General features: G+C 60.7%; 2 protein-coding genes across 2 annotated transcripts in view; one reads left to right on the top strand and one right to left on the bottom strand.

Annotated features, from left to right (window-relative positions):
- RSPH14 (radial spoke head 14 homolog) overlaps nt 1–23740 on the top strand; it is a 79859-nt gene that overhangs the window by 37939 nt on the left and 18180 nt on the right. The gene's annotated exons all lie outside the window — the stretch shown is intronic.
- Nucleotides 1–23740, bottom strand: part of GNAZ (G protein subunit alpha z) — a 48563-nt gene that overhangs the window by 21249 nt on the left and 3574 nt on the right. Inside the window, exon 2 of the mRNA XM_004467704.4 lies at nt 2788–3935. Within this exon, the coding sequence (XP_004467761.1) occupies nt 2788–3510 (723 nt within the window). The 5' untranslated portion in view covers nt 3511–3935. The remainder of the gene's footprint in view (nt 1–2787; nt 3936–23740) is intronic.

Below are 23740 nucleotides of genomic sequence, written 5' to 3'. Positions count from 1 at the left end.
GGCGGGTGGGGGTGGGGGTCCTCCTTCACTGGGTGCAGGATGGGGGCAGGGGGAAGCTGAGGCCTGGAAGTCGAGAGGAGAGCTGAGCTCAGGGGTGGGGTGAGGAGGGGGCTGTGTTGGGAGACTGGCACTGGCCCCCAAGTTTTATCCCTCTCTCGCAAAATTAGCCTGGGCTGCTCCGGACTGCCTTGCTTCCGACTGAGCTGGGGCAGGCGTCCAGGCCTCCCCGAAAGGCCATGGCAGGCAAGAGGCGTCTGCAAGGGAGGTGCCCGCAGGCATGGGGAGTGGCTCCTGCTCAGGGCGGGCCCTGCCCGGGCAGCCAGCCCACCTCCGCCAGCCCCGCCAGAGGAATCACGGGAGGGTATTGTCTGTCCTCGGCAGCCTGTTTGTTTTTCATCCCAAGATATTACTGGTAAAGCATGAAAGGTCAGAACCATTTGGAATCCGGTGAATTTCCAGCCTTGCTGGAGATTCTCATCTAGAATTTCCTTTTCTGGTGGGGAACTACTTCCCCAGGCCTGCAGAGACCAGGGTGGTGAGGGGGCTGCTGGCCTGGCTGCCATCCCCCCCTTAGAAATGCCCTGAATGGCCTCTGTGCCTGGCTACCCCCGGGAGGTGTGCTCAGGCCATCAGAGGGCCCCATGGCCAGGTGGCTCCCCAGGCCGGGGCCGGGCCGTGGCTGGAGAGGTGTGGCCAGGCTGCCCCGCGGGGCTCACACGTGTGTGGGGGCCCCTGAGAATTGCAGTTGAGGGGTGTGTGGGCACCTGCCCTGGACTGAGGGAAGTCTGCGAGCAGATGCTGTCAGGGATGAGGCGGCGAGGGCAGGGAGCAGGACGGTCATGCACATACGGGCTGGGGAATGAGCCGAGCCGAGGGCTGGAGCCCATGGAGGAAAAGGAGGCAGGACGGCCAGTGGGGCAGAGGCCCCGGGGCAAGGGCCTGGGCCTGGGCCATCTCCTGGGATGCCAGGGCTGCTTCCTTGGTGGTGGCACAGATAGTGGGGGTATCCTGCTCCTGGCCCCGGCATCCTGTGAGCTTGAGGCCCCACCGACAACAGGTCTGGATGCCAGACCGTGGCGCCGAGACCATTCGCTACGCTATCCTGGAGATGACGGACAGGACAGCTCCAAGTTCCGGGCTCTCACCAGCCACAGGGCACAGACCGGCCCGAGGCCAGGGGCTCAGGACCACGGCCAGGATGCAGCTGGGACCTGAGAAGCACAGAGGGGTGGACAGCTTGAGCCTGGGGGACTGGTGGCCACAGGGGCTGGCACCTGCCATGGCACTGTCCCCACAAGCCCCTGCCCACGGCAAGACTTCAAACGAGCCTGGCCTTGCCACCCAGAAATGCACGTGTGCTGATGTGGGGGCAGGTGGAGAGAGAGAGGCTGGGACCCCAGGAGCCAGTACTCAACGTGGGGTGAGGGAATGAGTTGCAGATTGCCTGCTGCTATGAGGCCGCCGTGCTACGGCCCAGCTCACCATCCACAAGAGGGCACAGAGGTGGCCCACTCAGACTGCCCTTCCACCCCCCACTGCTGCCTGCTCTGAGAGCCTGGGGGTCCCTCATGAACCTCCTGAGAACCATGCTACTAGCTCTATCCAGGACCTAAGACACCCGCACTGAGGCCAGTCTGCAGCCCTCCAGGCTCCTTGGGGGCCAGGGACCAATATCAGGGTTCCCAGCAGACCCTAAGAACAGAGCCTGCCACCTGCCATAGGAGACCCCCAGCTGACCCTGTCTCGGAGCGCCCTTCTGCAACATAGAGCTTCTTGGCTGGCGCGGCCCACAAGGGTCCTAACCACGGCCCAGCCCCGCCAGGCCTGGGTCCCGGCATTCCTGGGCAGATCTGCCCTGAACAGTTCTGGACCCTGTGGCCCCAGACCCTCAGGAGCCAGAAGGGGTGTGGGACACTGGGGCTGCTCCATTTGCAGACCCAGCCTGGTGCCCGGGACACAGGAGGGGCCTTGTGGATTTGCCGAGCCCTGATGGACTGCACGTGGATGCCAAACCAGCAAGCCGCCTGGCCTCATCCTTTCCCATCCTGGCGGAGCCTCTGTCCTCCTCCTGGCCCCCTCTTCTTCCCTGGGAAACCTTCCCCTGACTGCTGGGTGGGCTGAGGGGCAATCCTTGTGGGTCCTTGAGTAAAATTCACTCACCTCCACCTGACGTTGGTCTTGGGGCCAAGGAGCAGTGCCTGCCTGGTCACAGCTCTCCCTGCCAGCCTCGATGCTGCCTTCAGGTTTGGGGTGTATTCTGGGACCCTAGGCTGCCCCCCACTCCCCAGCTGTTCACTGCATGGAGGCAGGGGAGCCTCAGAATTTGCAAGCCCCAGGAGTGCATCGCTGTCCACAGCAGCTGAAGCCCACCACAGCCAGGGGGGCAGCCCTGTCCTGTGTCCAGAGTGACCATCACTGGTGGGGCACCATGGAACCTCGGAGGGCATCAGCGCATCGAGCCCTGAGGGCCCTGAGGGCCTGTCAGAGCACAGTTACCTGGTTCCAAGCTTGGGGGGAACCCTTCCAGGGCCTGGAGGGGACCCTGTCCACCAGAGCTCCATTTGGCACCTGCCTTGTCCCCTCCCCACTCCGTTCCCTGGGCACAGCCCAAGGGGGATGGACCCACCGGCCTGGGCCACCTTGCTCGGGCTGCCCACCGACTGCAGGTCTCCCGCCTGCGTCGCCCTCGCCCAGGAGCCTACCGACTTATACAGGCCCGACAGGAAGGCAGCGTGGGCCCTACCCCTGCGAGGGATGCCCCGCGGTGTGAGTGCACAGCCCACTCACCGTCTGGTTGTCTTCATAGAGCTTCAGGTCGTAGCCGCTAAGCTCCACACAGAAGATGATGGCCGTGACGCCCTCGAAGCAGTGGATCCACTTCTTGCGCTCTGACCGCTGCCCGCCCACATCCACCATCTTGAAGGTGAGCTCCTTGAAGGTGAACTTGTTCTCCACAATGCCCGTGGTCATGTCCCGGGAGCGCAGGATGTCCTCGACGGTGGGCACGTAGTCGGGCGCGGCAATGCGCTCCAGGTCGTCCAGGTAGTAGGCGGCGTTGTCCTCCAGGTGGAACTCGCTGGAGCGGCCGAAGCAGGCCTGCGCCCCGGGGTCGGCCCACAGCCGCCGCATCACCCCCAGCAGCTCGGGCGTGATCTCGCCCTTGCTCTCGGCGGGGCCTGTCAGAGCGAACAGCTGCACCGCGTCGTAGGCGCGGTCGGGGTTGTGGAAGTCGATCTTGAGGGCGGCCAGGGCGCGGATGATGCGGGTGAGCGAGTCGATGGCGTTGTAGACGATGAGCGGCTTGTACTCCTTGCAGGCCTCCAGGTTGAAGCCGCCGCTGTGGATGATCTTCATCTGCTTGACGATGGTGCTCTTGCCCGAGTTGCTGGTGCCCAGCAGGAGCAGCTTGATCTCGCGGCGCTGCCGCTGGCTCTCCGAGCGCAGGTGGCGGTCGATCCGGCGGGACCGCCGCGCTGCCTCTTTCTCCTCTGAGCTTTGCCGACATCCCATGGTCCAGCAGCGGCGGGCCCGGTGCGGAGCACGCACGGGCCTCTCCCTCTCGCCGGTGTGGCAGGCGGCTGTAGGGGAGCAGCAGTGGCGCGCAGGGCCGGTGACGCCCGGTGGAACCGAGGCTGACTGTCCTCGGGACACTCAGTGCCCGTGGCGGGGCGAGGCCGGGCTGCCCTGCAGCCCCCGCCCCAGCACTTCCTCTGCAGCCGGCATGGCAGCACCCCTCTAGCGACACAGTGCCACCCCGGCCCGCGGTGAGGCCTGCTTTGCCGCCGTCATTCCCCGAGATCCGGGCCACCGCCGGGAAGTTGTTCACTGGGCAGCTGTCAGAGTGTCTGTGGAAGCTGGAGGGCTGGGGCCGGGCACTCTCCAGGCAGCCCCTGCCTCTGGCAGCTCCAGCACGGGCTGCACACCCAGGCCTTCACCTGTCAAACAGAGAAATGGCGTGAGCAGGCGGCCAGAGCACCCTTCTCACCTCCCAGCAGCCCCCTCAGGCCTGGGGCGGGGAACGGAGACCTAAGGACGGGGAACCCAGAGCAGCCGCAGCCCAGCCTCAGGAAATGGGTCCGGGGAACAATTAATCAGCTCCTCTGTGGAGCATGGCGGTGTGATGGTCCAAACCACAGCAAAGCAAACACACCATGCTTCCGCCATGCTGCGCTCCACTTCCCACCCAGCCGGGCACTGCTGAGCCTGGGCTGGCCAGCATGCTTGAGGCAGGTAAAGAAGGAGCCAGAGGTAGGTGAGTCTGAGGCCCCCACAAAAGCAGCTCATGCTCAGTGCCAGGACTGCCCCTGGCTCCTCGAGAGCAGGGAGTGAGTCCAGGTCACACCCGCTCACTGCACCCTCCTGGCGCCTTAGCTCCCGCATCTGGTGGTTATTAGAACTGAGGCGGCCCCTTTGGGAGGCCCTCTGGCCTTCCCCTTCCCCTGCAGGAGTGGCACACGTAGGCTGGAGGCTGGCTTGATGGTGGCATCTTTGCCTGGGACCTGGCTGGAGAAGACTCAGGTCCCCTAGCACCCAGGGCAGGGGACAACTGGGTGCCACCTGCTTCTGTGCTCTCACACTGCATGGGGCCTGCAGTGGCTGTGCTGAGAAGGAGCCCGGCTCCTGTCCCCTTCAAGGGGACTCTGCTAGCCAATGGGCAGGGACCAAGTGAGGTGGCGGCTGCCCCTGGGGGGCACGGTGGGATGCCCAGGAGAGAGCAGCTTGGGGTTGGGCTGGGCAGGGACCAGGGCCTGCAGGTGGCCAGAGCGTGGCCCCGAGCTGTCCCCAAGCCATGTCTTCCACTGCTCCTGGCCCCGCCCAGTGGGTCAATAAGGAGCAGCTGTGCACACACCTGGGGCAGGCCACCTGCCCACCGTAGGGAGGGGCACATGGGCCCTGCACACTCTTCCCAGTGCCCCCCCCACCAGGGAAGCGCCCAGGCTCAGGTTCCAGCCTCCACCTCCCACCCCCCACACTCTTCCTGCCTTCACTGTCCTCAGCATCCGTGCCTGCCCAGCTGCCCAGGCCTCTGCCCTCAGGCCTACCAAGCGGCCACTCTAGTTTGCCTGGCCTAGTGCCAGGGGGCGGGCTCTTGCCCACGGCCAGCATTCACCCCTTAATGCTATTGCTCCGGGTCACATGGCGGGCCTGGGGTGGGAAGCCCAGCAGTCAGACCCAGATACCACCAGCATCTCCAACTCAATCTGCCCACCCCCCCAGCCCTTCATGGACATCCAGCCCCTCCTCCTGGCAGCCCTTGTCCCAGGGCAGGCCTGTGCTGGTGACGTTCTATCCCGACCCGAGATCCCTGGATGCAGCCCCTGTTCTGATGCAAGCATCATACAGTGTGGTCAGGTCCATCGGCTCTGGAGCCTGGTGCTCCCCTGGTAGCTGCAAGCCCCCCTGGTGCTGTTGGTCCCAGACACGAGAAGCGAGCGTCAGTGTAGAGCCTGGCACTCGGCCGGTGCCAGTGACTGCCCCTGTCTCTGCTGTGATCCCCTTGCCCGTCCTGTCCACGGAGTGTGCCCCACACTGCCTCCCCTGGGGCTGGTCAAGCAGGCCCCCTGGCATGGCCTCTGCTGTCTGCCCATGAGTAGCAGGGCCTGGCGCGTGGCTGGAAGCAGCCTCGGGGAGGACGTGGCACCTTCCGGCTCCCTCACACTCCACCAGCCAGGCAGCTACGGGATGGGGGCACAGCAGGAGAAGCCCCCAAAATGTCTCTGCTGGAAAAAGCTGTGATCTGACGGTGTGGCACAGTGCTGACAAGGCAGAAACTGAGGTCTGAGAGCTGAGCTCGCGATGGCCCGAGGAGCACGGCTGCTAGTGGGCGGCGTGTGGTGCCAACACATGCACTGACATGCATGCCACAACACACGTGTGTGAGCAGAGGTCAGGGCGCCCATCTCATGAGCAATGAGTTCTGTGTCGTGGGAGCACTGGGGGTCTCTTTTTCTTCATACTTGATTGCATTTCCTGTATTTTCTTCAAGGAACCTCTGTTCACTGAAGACCATCATAAAAAATGTCCAGAAACCAATGTGACATTAAGGCTCCGTCTCTCGCATCACACTGGGATGTGCCGCTCTGAGCTGACTGGAGGCTCCTGAGGAGCAGGGGCCCCATGGTCTCTGGTGGCTATCCCTCCACCTCCCTGTTCCCGGGCCCACTCTACAGGGGCTATTGTTCCTCAGAGAGTGGCAATGCAAAACACCCCCACTCTCCAAAGGCAATATGGGGCCCGCAGGGCCATCTAGGGTTGTCATCGCCGTCTGTCTAAATTCTGTGCTTTAAAATCTGGAGGTGTGGTCAGACCCCACCTGACCGATTGTCTTTCAGCTGGTTGGCGACAGGGATACAAATCACCCAGATAAACAGGATCCTTCCGAAGTGGGCCTCCCAAGCTATTCACTGCATTGCCATTCAGTGCCAAGTCCCCACTGCTCGGGGACACCTGGCAGTGACCCCACTCTTGGGATGTGGTACAGCCCAGAGAGGTGACCCACGGACCCCAGAAGCCACGCTGGTGGGAGGTCCCTTGAGGCAGTCCCCTGCCTCTGTGAGCTGCATCTGGGCAGACTGTGACGTCAACTGCTTGCTCTGGGCTTAGCATGTCCACACAGAGCAGCACACGAACCCCTCAGACCCCAATGCCTCAGGCAGGGTGCACGCCATCCTGAGGGGCTGGCTCAGGCCCCTGGCCCCCCGACCCACCACTCCATCCTTGCCTCGGCGCTCTCTCTCTGCCCATCCTGGGTTGGCTGGAACCTGCTGCCTCCCCACTCAGAAGGCTTCTCCCCTCCTGCTGTAGCCTGTGCCCCTCTGCCAAGCGCTTCTGTCCCCGCTGACCCTTCAGTCTCCCTGCTAGGCAGTGGATGCCTTAAAAGCAGGGAGGCCATGTGTGGTGGGAGAGGAAGCCACCCCCCTCCGACATGCGTACTGTGTGGGTTGGGCCCCTCGTCTCCCTGGCCCTGAGGCCACAGCGGACACATGACCACACCTGCGTGGCACCCAGGAGCATGACACTGCAAACCAAACACGACCCTCACCCGGCAGCGCCTAGCCCAGGTGCTCCCCTTTGTACTCAGGGAAGTCTGTGATCCATGGCTGAGTAGAGAGGTTGTACTTTGGGGGATCCAGAGAGCAGGTTTGGGGTCAGCTGGCCACGTGGCCAAGGACCACAGGGCAACGTGGTATGGAGGGGAAACCATAGCTGGGCAGAAACTGCAGGAGTTAGGCTTGTTGGGAAATGGCCTGCTGTCTACATGGCAGCCACCACAATGGCCACACCCGAGGGGGTCCCATGCTGCTGCTGAGAGCACTGGGCCCTCCTTGCAGGAACCCCACAAATGGAGGGTCCCACTCAGCAAAATTCTCTGGTAGCTCGGCAAGGGCAGCCAGGGTCCATGGAATGGTACTCGGTGCCATTTGTCATCCAGGAGGTCCTTATGCCGTGGAACTGGCAGTGGGATGGGGTGGCAGGGGTGCAAGGATGCAGGATGAGTGGGAGCCCAGCTAACCTGAGCCTAAGCCTCTGCTTTAACGGGACTCCTGCCATCCCCTCTGTGAGTCTAACCTGGGCTTTGCCGGCCCTGAGAATGCTCCGAGATCCAGGACTGAGCCTGACCACGGCCAGCCCAGAGGCCCTGGTGGGCCAAGAGGTGGACAACCACATTGTTCCCTGATCCAGAGATTGCTCGTGGGCCCCGGGGTCTGCCACCAGGACCCCCTTTCCCGGCACTGCTGGGCCTGGCTGAAAAGAATTGAGGCACAGATGTGGGGAAGTGCGTTGTAGACAGACACGTGTGCACAGGTCCCATGGTGCTGGGGGACCATCGTGGTATGACTGGGCAAGTGGAGGCAGGTCGAAGGTCACAGGGGCTGGACACAGGGCGGAGTAGAGAGGTACAGAGGATGGGGCTGACCAGGAGGGCTGTGTGGCCCACCTGGAGCCTGGGGCTTCCCTGCAGAGAAACGGGGAGCCTTGGGAGGATTTTAAGCCATGAGTAACTGTGAGTGGTTGCATGTGCACAGGTATGCGAGTGTGCCAGTATGCGTGCTCGTCTGCACGTGGCTGTGTGTGTGTGCACAGGCCCATGTATCTGTCTGTGGACTTTGTGTGTGTGCAGGTGTGTGTCTCCGCATGTGTCTGTGCAGGTGTGCATTCTGTGTGCATCGTATGTGTGCACATCCCTTCATGTGTGTGTCCGTGCAGGCACGCCTTCATGTGCAGATGTATGTACCCTCATGTGAGCAATGTGCTCATGGAGAGGAGGCGCCGGCTGCAGAGTGGAAGTAGCTGGAGGGGAGAGAGGGACCTGGACAGCTGAGTCAGGCCCCTCCAATTATTACACAGTAATACGAGATGCTTCTTCGTGCCTGGCACTGGGTGGGGGGCAACCCTGAACAGAGCAGAGACCTGGCCCCGTGGCGACTTGGGCAGGGAGGATGGGAAGTCAGACCCTAAACAGTAAATGAGAGGGCAGCAGAAGTGGAGCCAGCCGCTGGGATAATGGGGCAGCTGAGCTCTATGGCAGGGCAGAGCTCAGGGGAGCAGGGTCGGGGGCACTGGGGTGCAGGCTGCAAAGGAGGGGGGCAGGGCCAGCCACCCCAAGAGGTAAGGGGCGAGCAGCCTCGGAGGTGGGGAGGGGTGAGCAGCCTCGGAGGCAGTGAGGGAAGCGGACAAGCAGGCTTCAAGGGGCAGAGCGCTTCCAGCAGAGGGAACTGTGCATGCAAAGGCTCTGGGGTGGGCAGGTTTGAGGGGCAGGAAGGTGTCCATGTGGCTGGAGCCGAGTGAGGGACAGTGGCAGGAGGCTTTTTCTTTGCCAAAGCTCCAGCTTTTTCTCTGAGTTGGGAGCCTCCCAGGTGTGAGCAGCAGAGCGCCCTGGCCTGCCTCCTGCAGGAGCTGACTGCAGGGTGGGTGAGGACTGGGAGAGCAGTGGGTGGCCCTGCAAGACGTGTGGGCTGTGAGATGCCGGTGCTGGAGGGTGGCTAGTGGGGGACAAGGAAGCATTCTGAGTGCTTCAGTGTCCACCTGGAGTGAAGGGATCCCGGGAGTAAGGGGCAGGTGTTAGGGAGGAGGGGGTCAGGGTGCCTGCAGCGCCAGGGGCCCTGTGTGGGGGGTGGGAGCTCAGTGCAGGTGCATACATGGGATCGCACATGCGTGCCAGCCCCCAGGCTCATGGCAGTGCTCGAGGACGGCTGTGATGAGCTCACTGGGAGGTCACAGATGCCTCTGCATATGCAGGCACCAGGCCCTGCCGTGAGGGTACCCAGAGGCCAAGGGCCACCTAGTGGGCTTTGGTGAGCATCTGCAGGCCACACTGGCACCTGATGGCCCCCGACTCACCTCCCCACTCCACCAGGAGTGGGGCCAGAAACTTCAGCCTGCAAGCCCCTCCCCGCCCCAGCTTCCTAGGTGCCCCAGCCCTGGTCCCAGCTCACATGGCAGCCAGGGCTTCCCCTTGGGGGCCCTTCCTCCATGTTTCCCGCCCTCTCAGCCTTCAGCAGACCTGGTGCCACTTTAGGGTGGGTTAGAGGCCAGAGATAGGCTTGCTGCCTTCCCACTCGGGCTCGGAACACAGTCCGCTGTGGGGACTGGTCTCCATCCTACTGGGCTCCAGAAACAGCACCCCCATGCTCACTGGCCCCTTGTCGCTTCCCTGTGGGTTGGCGGCTGTGAGCTCCCCAGGGCAGGTACCCCCTTTCCTCCAAGGCCTCTCCTGGGCCCTCTTCCATGAGAGCTGCGGGGAAGCTGGGGTAGGGTACCCCGGGTCCAAGGTCACCGAAGGTGTTGCTGGCTGAGCTGGGCTAAGCTGGAATCTCCTGGGTGGGGAGCGACTTATCAGCTTACTAGCCCTGGTGGGTGGGGCCCCCTCACTATAGTCTCCGCCCACCCCCGCCCAAGCAGGAGCTAGGGCCAGGGTGCCAGGGAGAGGGGAAGCCACAGCCCCCGCTTTCCAGAACCCTGATACCTGCCTCCCTTCCTGCATCCTAAAGAGCAAAGCTCGGCCCCCCAGGAAAGCTGTTCCATGGGGGCCCTTACCACAGGGGCTGGGTCGGGTGGTTTGAGGTCAATGCAAGGGCCCTCCCCAATGGCAGCCCCCAGCCTGCAACTGGTGAAGAGACTCGGGCAGCAGTCAGCTCTGTCGGGGACGGGGGTGAGATCCCGGAGGCAGGGGCAGCCCAGGTCACGAGCCAGCAAGGCCACTGCCGGGCCTCTCCCTACGCAGATACACCCTTTGTTTCCAGAGATGCTGCAGGGCCCAGCCCGGTGGTGTGGGGTCTACAGTCCCCGGCTTCGATGACACAGGCCTGGTGGCACCCGTCACGGGCCACTGGGCCCTTTCCATCATGCCAGAGCTGCCCCGGGGCTGCCTGCGCCTTGCCGGCTCCTCGGGTCCCCTGGGAGGCCGAGGTGCTCGGAGAGCCCCAGGCAGGTCTGTGACTCAGCAACCCCCTCCCGCCGCCCCCGTGTGCTGAGGCGCCTTCCGCCCTGGCAGCAGCGGCCCAGCTATCTGCCAGCTGCACCTTGGCACCCAGCGGGATAAGCTGGTGGGGCGGAGAGGCTGGATCTCAGGTTCTTGTGGGCACGGCAGGCAAGGCCCAGCCCCACACCTCCCTCGGTGGGCCAGTGTGGCAGGGATGGCAAGAGGAGGTGCATTTCGGGGCACACTGGGCCCACAGCCGGGTCATGTGAGTGGTTCCAATATGATTTGCACGCAGCCCTCGGATTTACATGGCACACCCTTGTAGGCACACAGCTGTGTTGGCCTCACCCCCTAAACTTGTCCACGGGGTTTCTGCCGTCCCCTAAAGCTCAGGCCTCCTCTCCGCGGTTTGGGGCTTCCCTCAATGGCTCCCACAGCCAGGTTTTAGAAGAGGGGGGTCCGGAAGAGGCTTTGCCTGTGGCTACCACCAGCGACCAGCTTTTCTCCCCACTGTACAAGGAGACGTCACCCACTGCCCTTTCAGGCCTGCCTTTTTTAAATTGTTTTTCACTTTGAGTCAACATGTTGCAAGCTCACCCCAGCACCCCCAGCAGGTTTCCCTGGAGCCCTGTCGTGGAGTGGCTGCTGCCTTTGACAGGCCCAGTTTTTCTACCCCATCTGCCTTCACTCCCCTTTTCACGTCCTACCCAGGGGGCCAGCACTGGTTGTCAGGGTCAGGGTGACATTGGGCTTCCCTGGGCCACCGATGGGTGCAGGGAGGCAGGGCAGGGGTGGCCTGCACCCCCTTGCACAGGCCCAGCACCCCACTCGAGCCTCCCCCTGCCTGGGGGAGGGAGGTGAACCCTGACAACATGGAGACAGATTTGAAGAGAGGAGGTGACCTCGGGGTGGCCTGGTCAGGGGTCTGCAGGTCGGCCCTGACCCCTCAGTCCTATTCGTGGCCCCTCGCCCAGGCCAGCCTGACCATTGCTGGCAGTTGTTTACTCAGGGCTCTTCTTTAACTTGCTCCCCTACTTAAAAAAGTGTACTTTGCAAAAACATCACATCCCTACTTTAAGCAGAAAGCCAGTGTCGCTTGCCACAAACAGGAGTGACCTAAAAAACTATATCTGAGCACAGCGCCGCCACTGCTTATTAAACAAGGGGGACTGGCATGGGCTAGAGGGTGTTAGGACCACACTGGCACCAAACTGGGACTTCTTCCTTGATGGAGAAGGCCTAAAAGAGAAATGAAGGATTATCTTCCCACTGGGAGGGTTAGTGCTGTTCTCGGCAGGGGCCCTGGCCACCTGGCCCCTGCTCCCTGGAGGGCCCTTGGGGTGGAGGCAGGGGTGCTGGTGGGTGCTAGGCTGGGGGCCTCCCGTCACCCCTCCCCAGCTCAGTCCTGTTTGCCTGGCACCCTCCTTTACCAGGAGCCCCCCACTGCTTTTCTGTCCATCAGTCCTGGAGAAACCCAGCAGGGAGGGGTAGTGGGTGCCGTCCGCCTGGCCAGGGCCCCACCACCCTCAGATCCTTTGGACACTCCATCAGTCTGCAATGACGCCACCAAGAAACGGGGAATATGGTGGGGACAAGTTAGTCTGTGTAAGAAGGAGATGGACAAGCAGGCCTGAGCTCATGAGTCAGTGGGACTCATGGAGAAGAGAAACGAGGGCATGTGGACGGGGTGGATCAGAAGGCTCTATGGGGGAGAGGGGAGGTGTGTGCACAGCAGGAAGGCCTCTCTGAGTCCGACGAGGTGACAATGGAGGACAGACATGGATAATAAGCTTCCAGTGAAGACATGCTTATCACAACCCCTGGGGCAGGGTGCGCGGGCGGCTTGGCGTCCCCACATGCCGCACCTGACAATCCCACCCATCCGCCAGCTCCGCCGGCACCATCCGGAATGACTGGACACTCCAACCCCTTCCCAGGCTTCCCAGGTGAGGGACTGACTGGGGGGTGCGATGGCTTCCCTGGCCACACCCTGACTTTCTGAGCAGAACCCGGCCCGTATCACCCAAAGGGAAGAGCCCAAGGGCTCAGCAGAACAGGCACAGGTTCCGGCTGTGGTTCCCCAGGAGAGCAGCTCAGTGATGGCTGAGACTACCTTCCAGGTGGTGGGGCCCTGGATGGCCATCAACCTGCTGGAGCTGCCGACCTCCTTGGCTTGGATCTGGACATCTCCCCAAGGGAGTGGGGTCTAGACATATGGGTCATAGTAGGAATAAGGAGGCTCAGCGCCCAGCACAGCAGAGAAATAGGCAGTCGGGGTGGCCCAGGGCAGGGCGCCAGGCAGGCTCTCCCTTACTGGTCCAGGTGCACCCATGGCGCTTTTGCCTCTGAGACTGGCCCCACCAACCCAAGGCCAGAGCTGGGCCTGCAGCGACCATGATGCCTGTCCTGCAAATGAATCTCTTGTGTGAGGACACAGATGGCAAGCTTGCCAAGCTCGTCGAGCCCATGGGGCCAGCCAATAGAATATAAGGTGGAACCTGGCTCGATCCACTCCAAACACTCAAAGCAGGATCCCACGCCACAGGCCAGGGGCCAGGGACAGTGACGAGGTTCAGGCTGGGGGAGAGGTGTGGGCAGGGAGAGGTGTGGGGGAGGGTGCCTAAGGGGCTGGCTGACTCCCAGGACGGCCCCTGGTGACGAGCAGACGGGAGTCCTGTGCCGTCCTAAGGGCTTGGCTGTGGCCAGCGGCGGCAGTGCCTGGGAACCACGTGTTTCCGTTGTGACCGAGGTGTGCAGGAGGACCCGGAGCTCAGAATCTGTAGCCAAGTGGGGGTAGAGGGGTGAGAGCCTGGCTTTCTGGAGCAGTAATTTTACTCAGATTGGGAAAAAGCATTTTCACGTACAATCTTTTATGTTATGGTGTTCGAGGCAGCACACTGGTGGACCTGAATATGAACCTTGGTCTGAAGCGGGCCGCGGCAACTGTGCCCAGGTTCCGGGGCTGGTGTCTGCGCGTGGGGAGAGATGTGCATGGAGCCTGCTATGGTGGGGATCCACCCCCAGGACCCCTTTCTCTGCCTTCCCAGTACCGCGCTCCACTGTGTGAAACGCCTCGTTGTCTAGCTCCCCACCGCACTGCTAGGTAAGGGCAGGGCCCGGCCCAGCTGCCCCACAGGCCCTGGCAGTACCAGGCAGCGCAGGAGCGGGCGAGATCGCATGGGAAAGCACCTCCCTCCACACATGGCAGCTCCCTGCCACCGCCTCCCGCCAGCCAGTGTGCCTGACTGTGGGAAGACCTGCTGGCTTTAAGCTTTTGCTACAACCAATGTATTTTTGGACGGAAAACCACATGCTCCCCGGTAGATAAAGAGCCTGCCTCGGGCCAGTGACAGTGGACGCAGACAGGAAAAGGCTCCCACCCCCACCCCAGAACGTCTCTCTGGGGAAAGGTGGCTTCCACATCCACCCCTTCCTTCCCACTGCCACCGCAGCTCTGGGGGGAGGGGGCAGCACTCCTCTCTGCCACCCGCCACTGACCCCCAGGCTCCCGCTTCCTTAGCTGTGTCTCCCTGCCCCCCACAGCGCTGACTCAGCCTGGTCCCCCACCTCAAGCCAGCCACAGCACCCAGTCGGACTCAGTCTGGACCTGCCACGGCTGTCCCTGCGTGACATCAAACTGAACGCCATGTGGGGGGGGCTGGGCGGTAGGGTAGTTTCACCCACCAAGGGCAGGTGCCTTAGCCCAGGAAGAGACGACGGGGTGCCCACTGCTGGGTCCCAGGGCCGCTGGCCCACTTGCCCTCTGCCTCTCCTGTTAGTGGGGCTTCTGCTCATGCCGTCACCAGCCCTACTTCCTCTCGGAGCAGGTGTCCTATGAAAGATTTGCACGACAGATGGATGGGGAGATGGGTGAACATCAAGAAATATTTGTACAGGGTTCAAAAGCCTCGGGAGCACGCCCCTTTCAGTGCATTTCCCCACGTGACCTTTGCCTGGACGGAGCCTGTGGTGGTAGGCAGGGCCTGCGGTAGTGGGCGGGGTCACACAGTCCACCCCCCACCCCCCGGACTCAGGGCTGGCTCTGGTGGGTTCTTCCAGGACCCCTCTGACTGTGCCCACCCACTCCCCAGCCCCACCCCAGGCCTCCTGGGCCGCTCTTGCTCCGTGCCCTCCATTACTTTTCAAAGGCACAGCCCCTTCCCAAGCCGCAGGGTAATGCCCAAACACCCTAACTTGGGGGGCCAAACTGCCCTTTTGGTGATCGTCACACCCTCAGCTCCAGTTCCTTCTCCCATCCTCCTGTTCTCACTGTATGGCAAGAGTCCTCCCTCTAACCACCCCCCCTACAGCCAGCTGGGCTCCACCCCCCACAACACTTCTGTCACCCACCCTCTCTCGCTGTTTCCCCTACCCATGCAAGAGCCTCTTCAGTGGGGACCCTGCCTCCTGCCATCCCAGCCGAGGACCCACCTGAGGCCCTCTCCTGACCACTTCACACCCTGCTGAAAATCCCACCATAGCCCTCGCAGCCCCCAGAAGAAGACTGGAGTCCTGGGAGAGCACACAGCATGGACACTGCCCATAGCACAGCCCGGGCCGAGAGCCCAAGCAGCCTCGGCTCCCAGGAAACCAGTAGCTCCGGCCTCAGGCCCTCGCCAACCACCCCCCACCATGGCATGCTGGCAGGAACTCAGCTGCCCCTGGACTCTCTCCAGGGGGGCTCAGAACCCCACTGCTCGTCTCCCGGCCCCCGACCTCCCCGTCTCTGTGGTGGATCCATACTTCACAACCTTTTCAGATACAAGAACTCCCTTTTGATGTCCAACAACAAAACAACAATCCTGCAGATTCCAAGCTTGGCACAGATGCATTTCTAATCCAGTTAGCTGAAAAAATGCATCATGGCCAAAAGTTGCAGTCAAAATGGGGACTGCTGGTTGGCTGGTAAATTGAGGCATAAGAATTCAGGCATCAGAAATGATACATAGGTATTTCAAATGTTTTATTTTAACGTAGAACAGATAAATGTATGTTCCTCTGCCCATTTTCTGAGGGCCAAGATCTTTTCTTAGGCCTGGGTTCGCTGACTGGAGAGGCTTGTCCCTGTCCCTGCTTAAACCATCCCAGGGACGGCCAGCCAGTCTGCTCTCTCCAGTGTGGTGGGAGGTGGCCGGGCAACATGACTCTGAATCCTAGATCTGTACCGCTCCCTGGGCCCAATCTTAACATTGTTTTGCCTACATCACTCTAACCACAACTTTTATCGAGACTTTCCAAAGCATTCAACTTCATTTCCATAGAAACACTCTTGACACTCATATTTCATCAGTTGACACGAGTGCCGATCAAAGGGCGAAACGGCAGTAACAAGTGCAACTGGCATAAACAGGCTGGGGACAAACAGGACTGGCTTGAAGGGGTGAGAGCAGAAGTGCATGGGGGTCCCAGAGGGTTGCCCACTGTCCCAGAGTGTTCTGCCTGCCGTTGACATGGGTCAGCAAGCTGACAGCAAGAACAGAGAGTGCCCCAAACGTCCAGCAAGCAGGTTATGTTGATGGCAGAGGTAAAACGAGTTTCTGCTGTACCACGGGTTCTGTAGGGCTCGTAAATGACTTTGTGTTTCTTTGACCACAACGGCTTCTGCAAACTTTTAAATATTATAAATGGTAGCATGTGCACATGGAGGTGTCACTGATTCGGGGCTTGGGGACATAATGAGCCACCATAGGGGGTTGTCTTCTGCAGTCACTCCACAGTTGCTAGGGCAGAGGCTGCTGGCTTGGCTTGTCCCTGCTCCCCCCACAATCTGTCTCGCTGGCCTGGCCCCAGCTGATCTGGAGTGGGTCTCCCCATCACAGTAGACCCCCTCTTTCTGCCTCCTCCAAGTGGCATGCTTATTCTGAAGTCAGCGCTCGAGTGGGGAGGGGGTGGGCTGACAAGGGTCAGGGTGGAGACAGTGTCCCTCACCTGAGGACAGGCCCTGACCCATGGCCCTGACCCCGCTGAGCAGGCCCCAGCCTCTCACCACGAGATGCCCAGGGAGGCCCTTTCCTGTGGCTTCCGTGTGGTTCTGTGCGTCCAGCCTTTAGACCCACAGCCATCAAGGCTGACCAGACGAGATGTGAGAGCAGCACCTGAGGAACACTGATGCAGGAGGAAATCAGGCCAGGTAGCTCCCGGGGCCAGGGATAAATAAATAAAGAAGGAAGAACAGAAAGGCTCCATGTCCACCTGTGTACGGAAGGAAAGGAGGGAATGCCACACAGACAGGAGTGAGGCAAGGAGGCCTCCTCGAGGAGCGTGGAGGCTGCAGGTGTCTGGCTCCCCGTTTTCCACAGTGAAGGCCATTGCTCCTACAGTTGGGCCCCTCAGGTGGCTGGGCAGGGAGCCTGACAGAAGTATTCCGGGTCTCTGCTGCCCTGCAACTTCCTGTCCCCTGCCTCTCAGGAGCATCTCATGCCTGCCTGCCCAGGGCCTGAGTCGCATTGGTGGACTCCCCAGGGCTGCTTTCCCTGCAGGGCGTGGGGCCAAGTCTTCTCTGGACCCCTCCTGCCTCCCTTGGCTTCTTTCCTGTTCTCCCACCTGAGAGGTAAGCAGCAGCTCCTATCCATTCTTTTTTCCGGGAAGTCCTCTTCCTTGACCTTCTCCATAGCCTGCTTCCCAAGCCTCGTGGCCTCACGCCAGGCCTGTCTGGAAGCGGAGCCTGAGTCGGGGTTCATGGGCACGTGGTTGGTGGAGGGCAAGTTTTAGAGAAATGTGGGGGGAGTGAGGAAAGCAGGAGGGCGAGGGAAGGACCAGGGCAGAGGAGCTGTCAGCTCAAGTTTCACCTTGGCCTGATCCCACCAGGAGCCACGGAGCGTGAAGGACGTTGAGGCTGTCCCACCCGGAGGGAGGTGCAGAACCTCCCTGGCATTTCCAGGACAGGGGCCGGCGAGGTTCCAGGGCACTCCTCCAGAAGGGAAGCAGCTAAGTGCTGGGTCCCGGGCAGGCAGGGGCCCAGGGGGGCCCTGACAGAATCTACTGCCAACCCGGTGGCCCTGCCTTTGCCCCTCCCTTTCCAACAGAGTCCGGCACCTTGGGCCAGGGCTGGGCCTGGCTGGCCTCTGGAGAACCTCAGGCTGACCTTCAGCCTGTACAGAATCCGATCATGTCCCATTGCCCTGCCCAGACCCCCTGCTCCCATCTGGGTTGTTGGGGGCTCCTTGGGGAACTCCTTGCCTTTTCCCTGGCCCCTGCACCCCACCCAAGACCCTTGTAAAACACAAGCAGAGTGTGGCTCCCGCCATGCTGAGTCAGAACAGTCAGGTCCTCCCTCTGACCGCTTGCCCCACGCACCCCTTCCCCCCTGGCCTTCTTGTCCAGGCACCCAGTGCGCTCCTAACGCAGGACCTTGGTGCGTCCTCCGTCTGATGCACGTTCCACCCCCTCCTTCCGGGGGCTCCAGCGTCCCCGGCAGGGAGGCATCCCTGGCATCCTCTTTACAACTGAAAATGACCCCCACACTCACGAACGCTCTCCCCATGGCACCATCACCTCCCACACGCCATGCGTACTGAGCCCCGGGGACATCCTCTGCAAGACAGGGCTGTTGGTCTGTCTGTTCACTGATGGGGCCCAGTGCCCAGGAATACCCGACACAAAACAGGGCCGTTAAGTCAGCCTGGCCCCCAGGGTGGCTGAGTGAGGGGTGGGCCATGTGGTTGGCGAGGGGCCTCCAAGGTTTCTGGGAAAGTTCACTTCCCTCTCCAGAGAGAACTGGGAAGGGCTTCCGCCTCCCCTGGATGGACTTGGGGGCCCTAATGCTGCTCCACCTCTGAGCCCCCGGACCTCAGGGCCACAGCGGCCCCAAAACCCTGACCCACAACCCTGCCCCAGCACATACCCCTTGGCCATTTACAAACTCTGGGCTTCACCCCCAGCCTCCTCGCCCAGCCCTGGCCCTCCTGTCCAGTGACCAGGGATGTTTCCCCAAGTCCTGGCCTGGCCAGAGCCTGGGGCCACAGCCCACCCTCTACCCCAATGGCTCAGCAGCCCCCTTGGCCACTGTCTCCCCATACCCAGTCCTGGGGTGGGGGTGGGGGATACAGACCCCTCCTAGCCCCTGAAGAGCTCCAGAATAATCAGGAAGACAAGACTGTCACACCCAGACCCTGGGCCAGGGAGGGTGGGCCGAGGAACTCAAGGGCTGGGAGAAGATGACATGGGAACTGGCATGGCTAGGAGGGCCCAGGGAAGAGGTGGTGGAACTGGGGGGACAAAGTTGGCCCCATTCGTGCTTCTGTGCCCTCCCTCTCCTAGGGCAGGGGCAGGGCTGGGAGTGTGTGTGCGTGCGTGGCGTGACCACGGAGGAAATCAATGCCTGGCACCAGTCCAGTGTTTAAGGGAAATGGATAGATTTTGGCCGAGGACAAAGAGAGTTTGATTAATCAGAAATTGGATAATGGATGCAACACTCTAATTATTTTTTCTTCCCAGCATTTTATCGAGAAATATGTTTACACAGCACATCAGAGGTGGCAGAGCGGGTGAGGGGCGGCTGCTCTGGAGGAAAGCCAGCTTGGGGACAGGGCCGCCCGCACCCACGCTTGCCGTTGGCGGCTGGCTCGCAGGCTGGCCAGGGTCCTGCATAGGGTCAAGGAAGCTGGCGGGGGCGGCAGGCAAGGGCTTCACACAGCCGGGGGCTGCCATGCAGGGCTGGCAGGCAGAGGGGTGCACAGAGCTCCTACCCATCCCAGAGGCAGAGGACCTCAGGGTAAGGGCCTTGCATGGGACCACTCCTTTCCCGCCCAGCCTCCCTGACTCCGCCCTGCCATGCCCACAGCCACCTGGTACCTCATCCAGGAGGAGTGGGCATGGGCACCCCCAGCTCCAGCCAAGCTTCCCTCCCATGGGGTCCAAAAACTGCAGGAGCCAGGGCAAAGGCTATGGGTGTCAAGTTCTCTAGCCCTCTGGTCCAACAGGGCCCCTCTTGGTTCTAGAGAGTTCTCCCATCTTCCCCCCTGGGGCTAGACAGTGTCCAAGGGCTGCCTCGGGTACTGATCCCTGGCTGACCACTGGGACTCACTTGGGGCCGTCCGTGGCCACTCTGTCCTGCCCCCACCTCTACAATGCCATCTGCATGGTTACCTGCCTTCCCAGAACCAGGCATGGGGCTGGTCCCTGGGGCAACTGCAGAGACCAAAAGCATCAGCCTAGGTGCGTGTGGGGGCACTCAACAGTTAATAACCCAAGCTGCTCATGAGCCACAGACCATGCGCTGGGAGGTCCTGATCACCGCGATCTTCCCCAAGGAAGGGTGCTAGGCAAGAATGAGGGTGCAGTAGGTGGAGCTGGCCAGTTCCCAGCACACACTTCTGAATCTTGATGCCTCCCAGCGGGCATCACCAACCAACTATGATGCTCTTTCCCTCTGAGCTGCAACACAGCCTCAGAATCCGTCCCAACACAGCGTGCTTCAGGAGGCCTCTTACCAACCAGAGTTGAAACGGAAACTACCCTCAACCCAGTTCAGGATTTCCAACTTAAAGGAGAGGAAACTGAACCCGGAGTGCGAATAGGATTCATGGGGCTGCCTAGAGAGGCAGAGGTGGGACTGGAACCCAGGTCTCCTGACTTGCAGTCCATGTTCCCTTCCCTGTGCCAAGCAGCCCCGACGTGATCTTAGGGCACAGGAGCTACGGGGAGAAGCCCCTCCGTCACCATGCAGTCACTTGGGGGGCACCATGTTCCTTTATTCCCGTTGGCATCTCGTCCCACCCTCTCAGGATGGTTTCCTACAAGCATGCCTCTATATGCAATGGGTATGTGAATGCCCCATGTCTGGCCAAGGGCTGCACCGAAGCTGACTGCCTCCCTGAGGGGCAGGTGCCAGCCTCAGGTGTCCAGTTCCTGGCCTCCCACCTGTGGCTGAAAGCAGTATGAGGCCAGTTCACAGGGAGGCCACAGTTAGGTCTCGCGGGTGGTTGGCTTGGGTGGCCAAACCCTAAGGTCCAGAAGTGCACTTCTCAGGACCCAAAGGCACAAAAACCTCTTGAGCTGGAGTGGCGATTCTCAAATGGAGGCCCAGGGCCACCAGGAAGCCGCCCTCTATCAGGAGAGGCTCTGCAGGAACTGCCGAGGAGCCCATAGGGCAGAAGCCAGAACCGGGGCCACTGCTTGGGAAGCTTCATCCCCTCCTTCCACAGCGGAGCCCAGGCTGGGTGCCAGGCACCGCTCTGGGGGCCAGGACTCTCAGCAGACAAAAGCTGCTGCCCTCACAGAGCTGACATTAAGGTCCGGGCGAGAAACGACAAACAGGACGCGCATGATAAATAAATAAAATGTGTAGTCGGTTACGCTGTGGGGAGTGCTGAGGAGGAAAACCGGGTGGAAAGGGGCCCAGGACGCAGGTGGGGGTGGGGCCCGGGCTGGCTGCTTTAGACAGAGGGGTCTGGACGGCTTCAAAATGAAGTCAGGAACCACAGATCTGGAGCCCCCGGCGTGTGTGGACTGGTTTGAGAAACGTTGAGACACGTGAGCCAGCTGTGAGGATCAGACCCCGCCAGGGAGCCTCTCCTCCAGTGGGACCGGGCCCTCACCATGGACAGCCCAGGGCACAGAGCGGCACAGAGGAGAGCGATTCGAAGCAGAAACCACAGCAGTGCCGTGATGGCAGCCCTGAGGAGAGCTCCGCCCATCTCCACCGTGGGCCAGGCAGCCCTCAGTCCCCAGGGGGAGGAGCCTGGCAATGAGCACAGAAGGAGCCTTGCTCACCTCAGCCCTTGGCTTAGGAAAAAGGAATGTGAGGCCCAAAGAGGTGGAATGATCGGCCCTGGTCACACAGAGCGGCCAGGAGCTGAAGCCACCCCTGCCCCCCATAGTGCTGCCTCTCCTAGGAAGTGGAGTGAGGAAGGAAAAGGCTGGATGGAAACGGATGAGCGCTGGATATGGCCACCAGCTCTGCCCCAAGCAGGGCCAGGATCCAAGAGCTGGCACTACCACCAACCTAGCCCCCAGCCTACCCTTTTCTGACCACCTTTCCCATCAACTGACCAGGTGACAGAGCCAGAGCCACCCAGGAGCCAGGTGAGGTGTTTCAGGCTGCTGAGAAACCTTCAGCCCTTGGGGTGCCCAGACACCCAGCCAGGGCCCCCTCGGCCCCCCACAAAGCCACTCCTCTTGCCAGGTCTCCTTCTGCTCAACTGCACAGCTAAAGTCAAAACTGGCCCCTTCTCAGGCAAACCGGGTGTGGGAAGTCAAAGCCAGCAGCTGCCTCCACTCCCTGCCCTCACCAAGTGTGCTCTGCCAGCTGTGCGTCCTGACCCAGACACATGTGCTGAGTCAAACGTCCCAGGTCTGGGCCCTGAGGGGCTGTGCTCTCCAAGACCATTCTCCCCTCTGCCATGGTTGAGCTTTATCCAGCACCATGACCTTGGGTCCTGTGACCCGTTCCAGAGGGTTTCTGAGATGTATGCACTCACCACTGTCCGCATGGCCTGGCTGGCAGGGACGAGGCCTCAGGACCGGGGTGCATTTCTGGTTGGAGGCTGCAAGAAGGAATGCGGGGCTTGATGCTGTTGGCACAGGCCCTCCCCGCACCGTGGCTTTTAACAGTCATTTCTTAGCATTTTTGGATGGGCTCTCCAGGGACGTCTCTAAAAAAAAGTCATACCTTAATTTGGAAGCAAATCATTCAAAACTATGTGATGGAGCAGGTTCCTTTGGAAAAGAGGTGCACTCAAGGAAGCTGTCATTGTGGGAAGCTGCCCACCACCGCTTGCCTGAGGCCTGCTGCTGGGACCACCCAGCCTCAGCCATCCGTCTGTCCGCAATCTGTGCTTCTCTGCAGCCTCCTGCCTGAGGGCCCACTGGCAGACAGGAAGAAGTGACAACTCAGAGCAGGAAACTGCACTCTCAAATGTGCTCTCAGGCTTCGACCTCCCTGGGTAGGCGAGGCCTCACTGATCCAGCGGTCCTGAGTGCCAAACACGGCCTTGCCCACTTGCCTAACGGGAGGAGATGTGGAGTGGAATGGAGAACGGTGCAGCCTACCGCAGACCCCGCCCTGGCTACCTCAAATTTGCCCAAGACCGGCCTGGCTTCACTGGTGGGTGTCTGTGGAACCTCTGTAGCTGTCATTGTGGAAGGCTTAATGGTTTGTAACAAGGGGGCCCCAGATTTTCATCTTGTATGGGGCCCCACAAGTTACGTGCCTGGTTCTGCCCATGACAACACTTGCCGGTTCCTAAGTCCCCTTCACACCCATGGCCTTGCCCTGCCAGCATATGTTCCTTCCTGGAAATGCAGTCGATTCTTGTTATTCATGGTAGTGAAGGTCTATTAAAGTCGCCGCCGCCAATGAGTTAATGTGTACCAAACAACAGCTCCTGGGGGAAAGAAAGCGTTGGGTTCCTGTGACCCTCTGGTCTTGGCATTTTCACAAACCGACTGATATGCAACCTTGTTTTACGTTTGTTTCTGTTTGAAGATATCTTATTTAAAATACATCATTAATTGATTACCAATGAACTCACAGCCAACTGCACTATAACCCAGGCCTGAACGCAGCTTTATCCCAACACGTGTATTTTCTGTGTCAGGCACATCACCGCTGCCTTGCACTTAGGAATACTAGATAGCACTTCAGCACTACACATGGGGGCCATTTTAAACAGGGAAATCAACAAAAAGCACAAAAATGCTGATAAAGTGGCACTAAATATACAGCACAAAGGGTACTGCTTATGGTACGGGGGGCTCACATGAGAAGGCAGGATGTCACCTTGTTTGAATTCAGCGGGAAACATGCACGGCAAGAGACTCCAAGTTTTTGCCACCTGAGCACATCTGTGAATGCCCGTGAAGGTGCCACAAATACTGACTTTGGGGTTACAAATTCATTTTAGCAAGTAGGTAAATGTGCAAATACAGAATCTGTGAAGAAGGACCGCTCGTGTGTCCTCTAGGCTCCCATTTCACCATCAGGACTTGGCTCTTTACCTCACATATTGGCCAATCCCATCCAATCTCTGTTTTTTGGGATGCCCCTTCCCAACTTGTCCCAGGCCCAGCCTGGCCTCTTCTGGTCCCATTTACCCTCAGTCCCAAAGTGATTTGAGCCAGTGCCTTGACTGGTCCCAGGGGCTCCCCATGACTCTGTGCCAAGGACTCCAGAGTTCTGTCTCAGGCCTTGCTCGCTCCCCTGACTGTCCCACTCGCCAGTGTCTGCCAGTGGTGATCAAGCACATCCGAAAACCCAACTGATTCCCCACCCCTCGTGTGTGAGCCTTTCTTTCTCTTCCTCCCCAGCCAATGCTACCTCCACCCCTTCAGTGGCTCAGGTCACAAACCAGCAGCTGTCCTTACATTGTCCATGTC

The sequence above is a fragment of the Dasypus novemcinctus genome, chromosome 19 (assembly GCF_030445035.2).
Source record: "Dasypus novemcinctus isolate mDasNov1 chromosome 19, mDasNov1.1.hap2, whole genome shotgun sequence".
Classification (NCBI taxonomy): Eukaryota; Metazoa; Chordata; class Mammalia; order Cingulata; family Dasypodidae; genus Dasypus; species Dasypus novemcinctus.
This window is presented reverse-complemented; position numbering and strand designations above follow the sequence as displayed.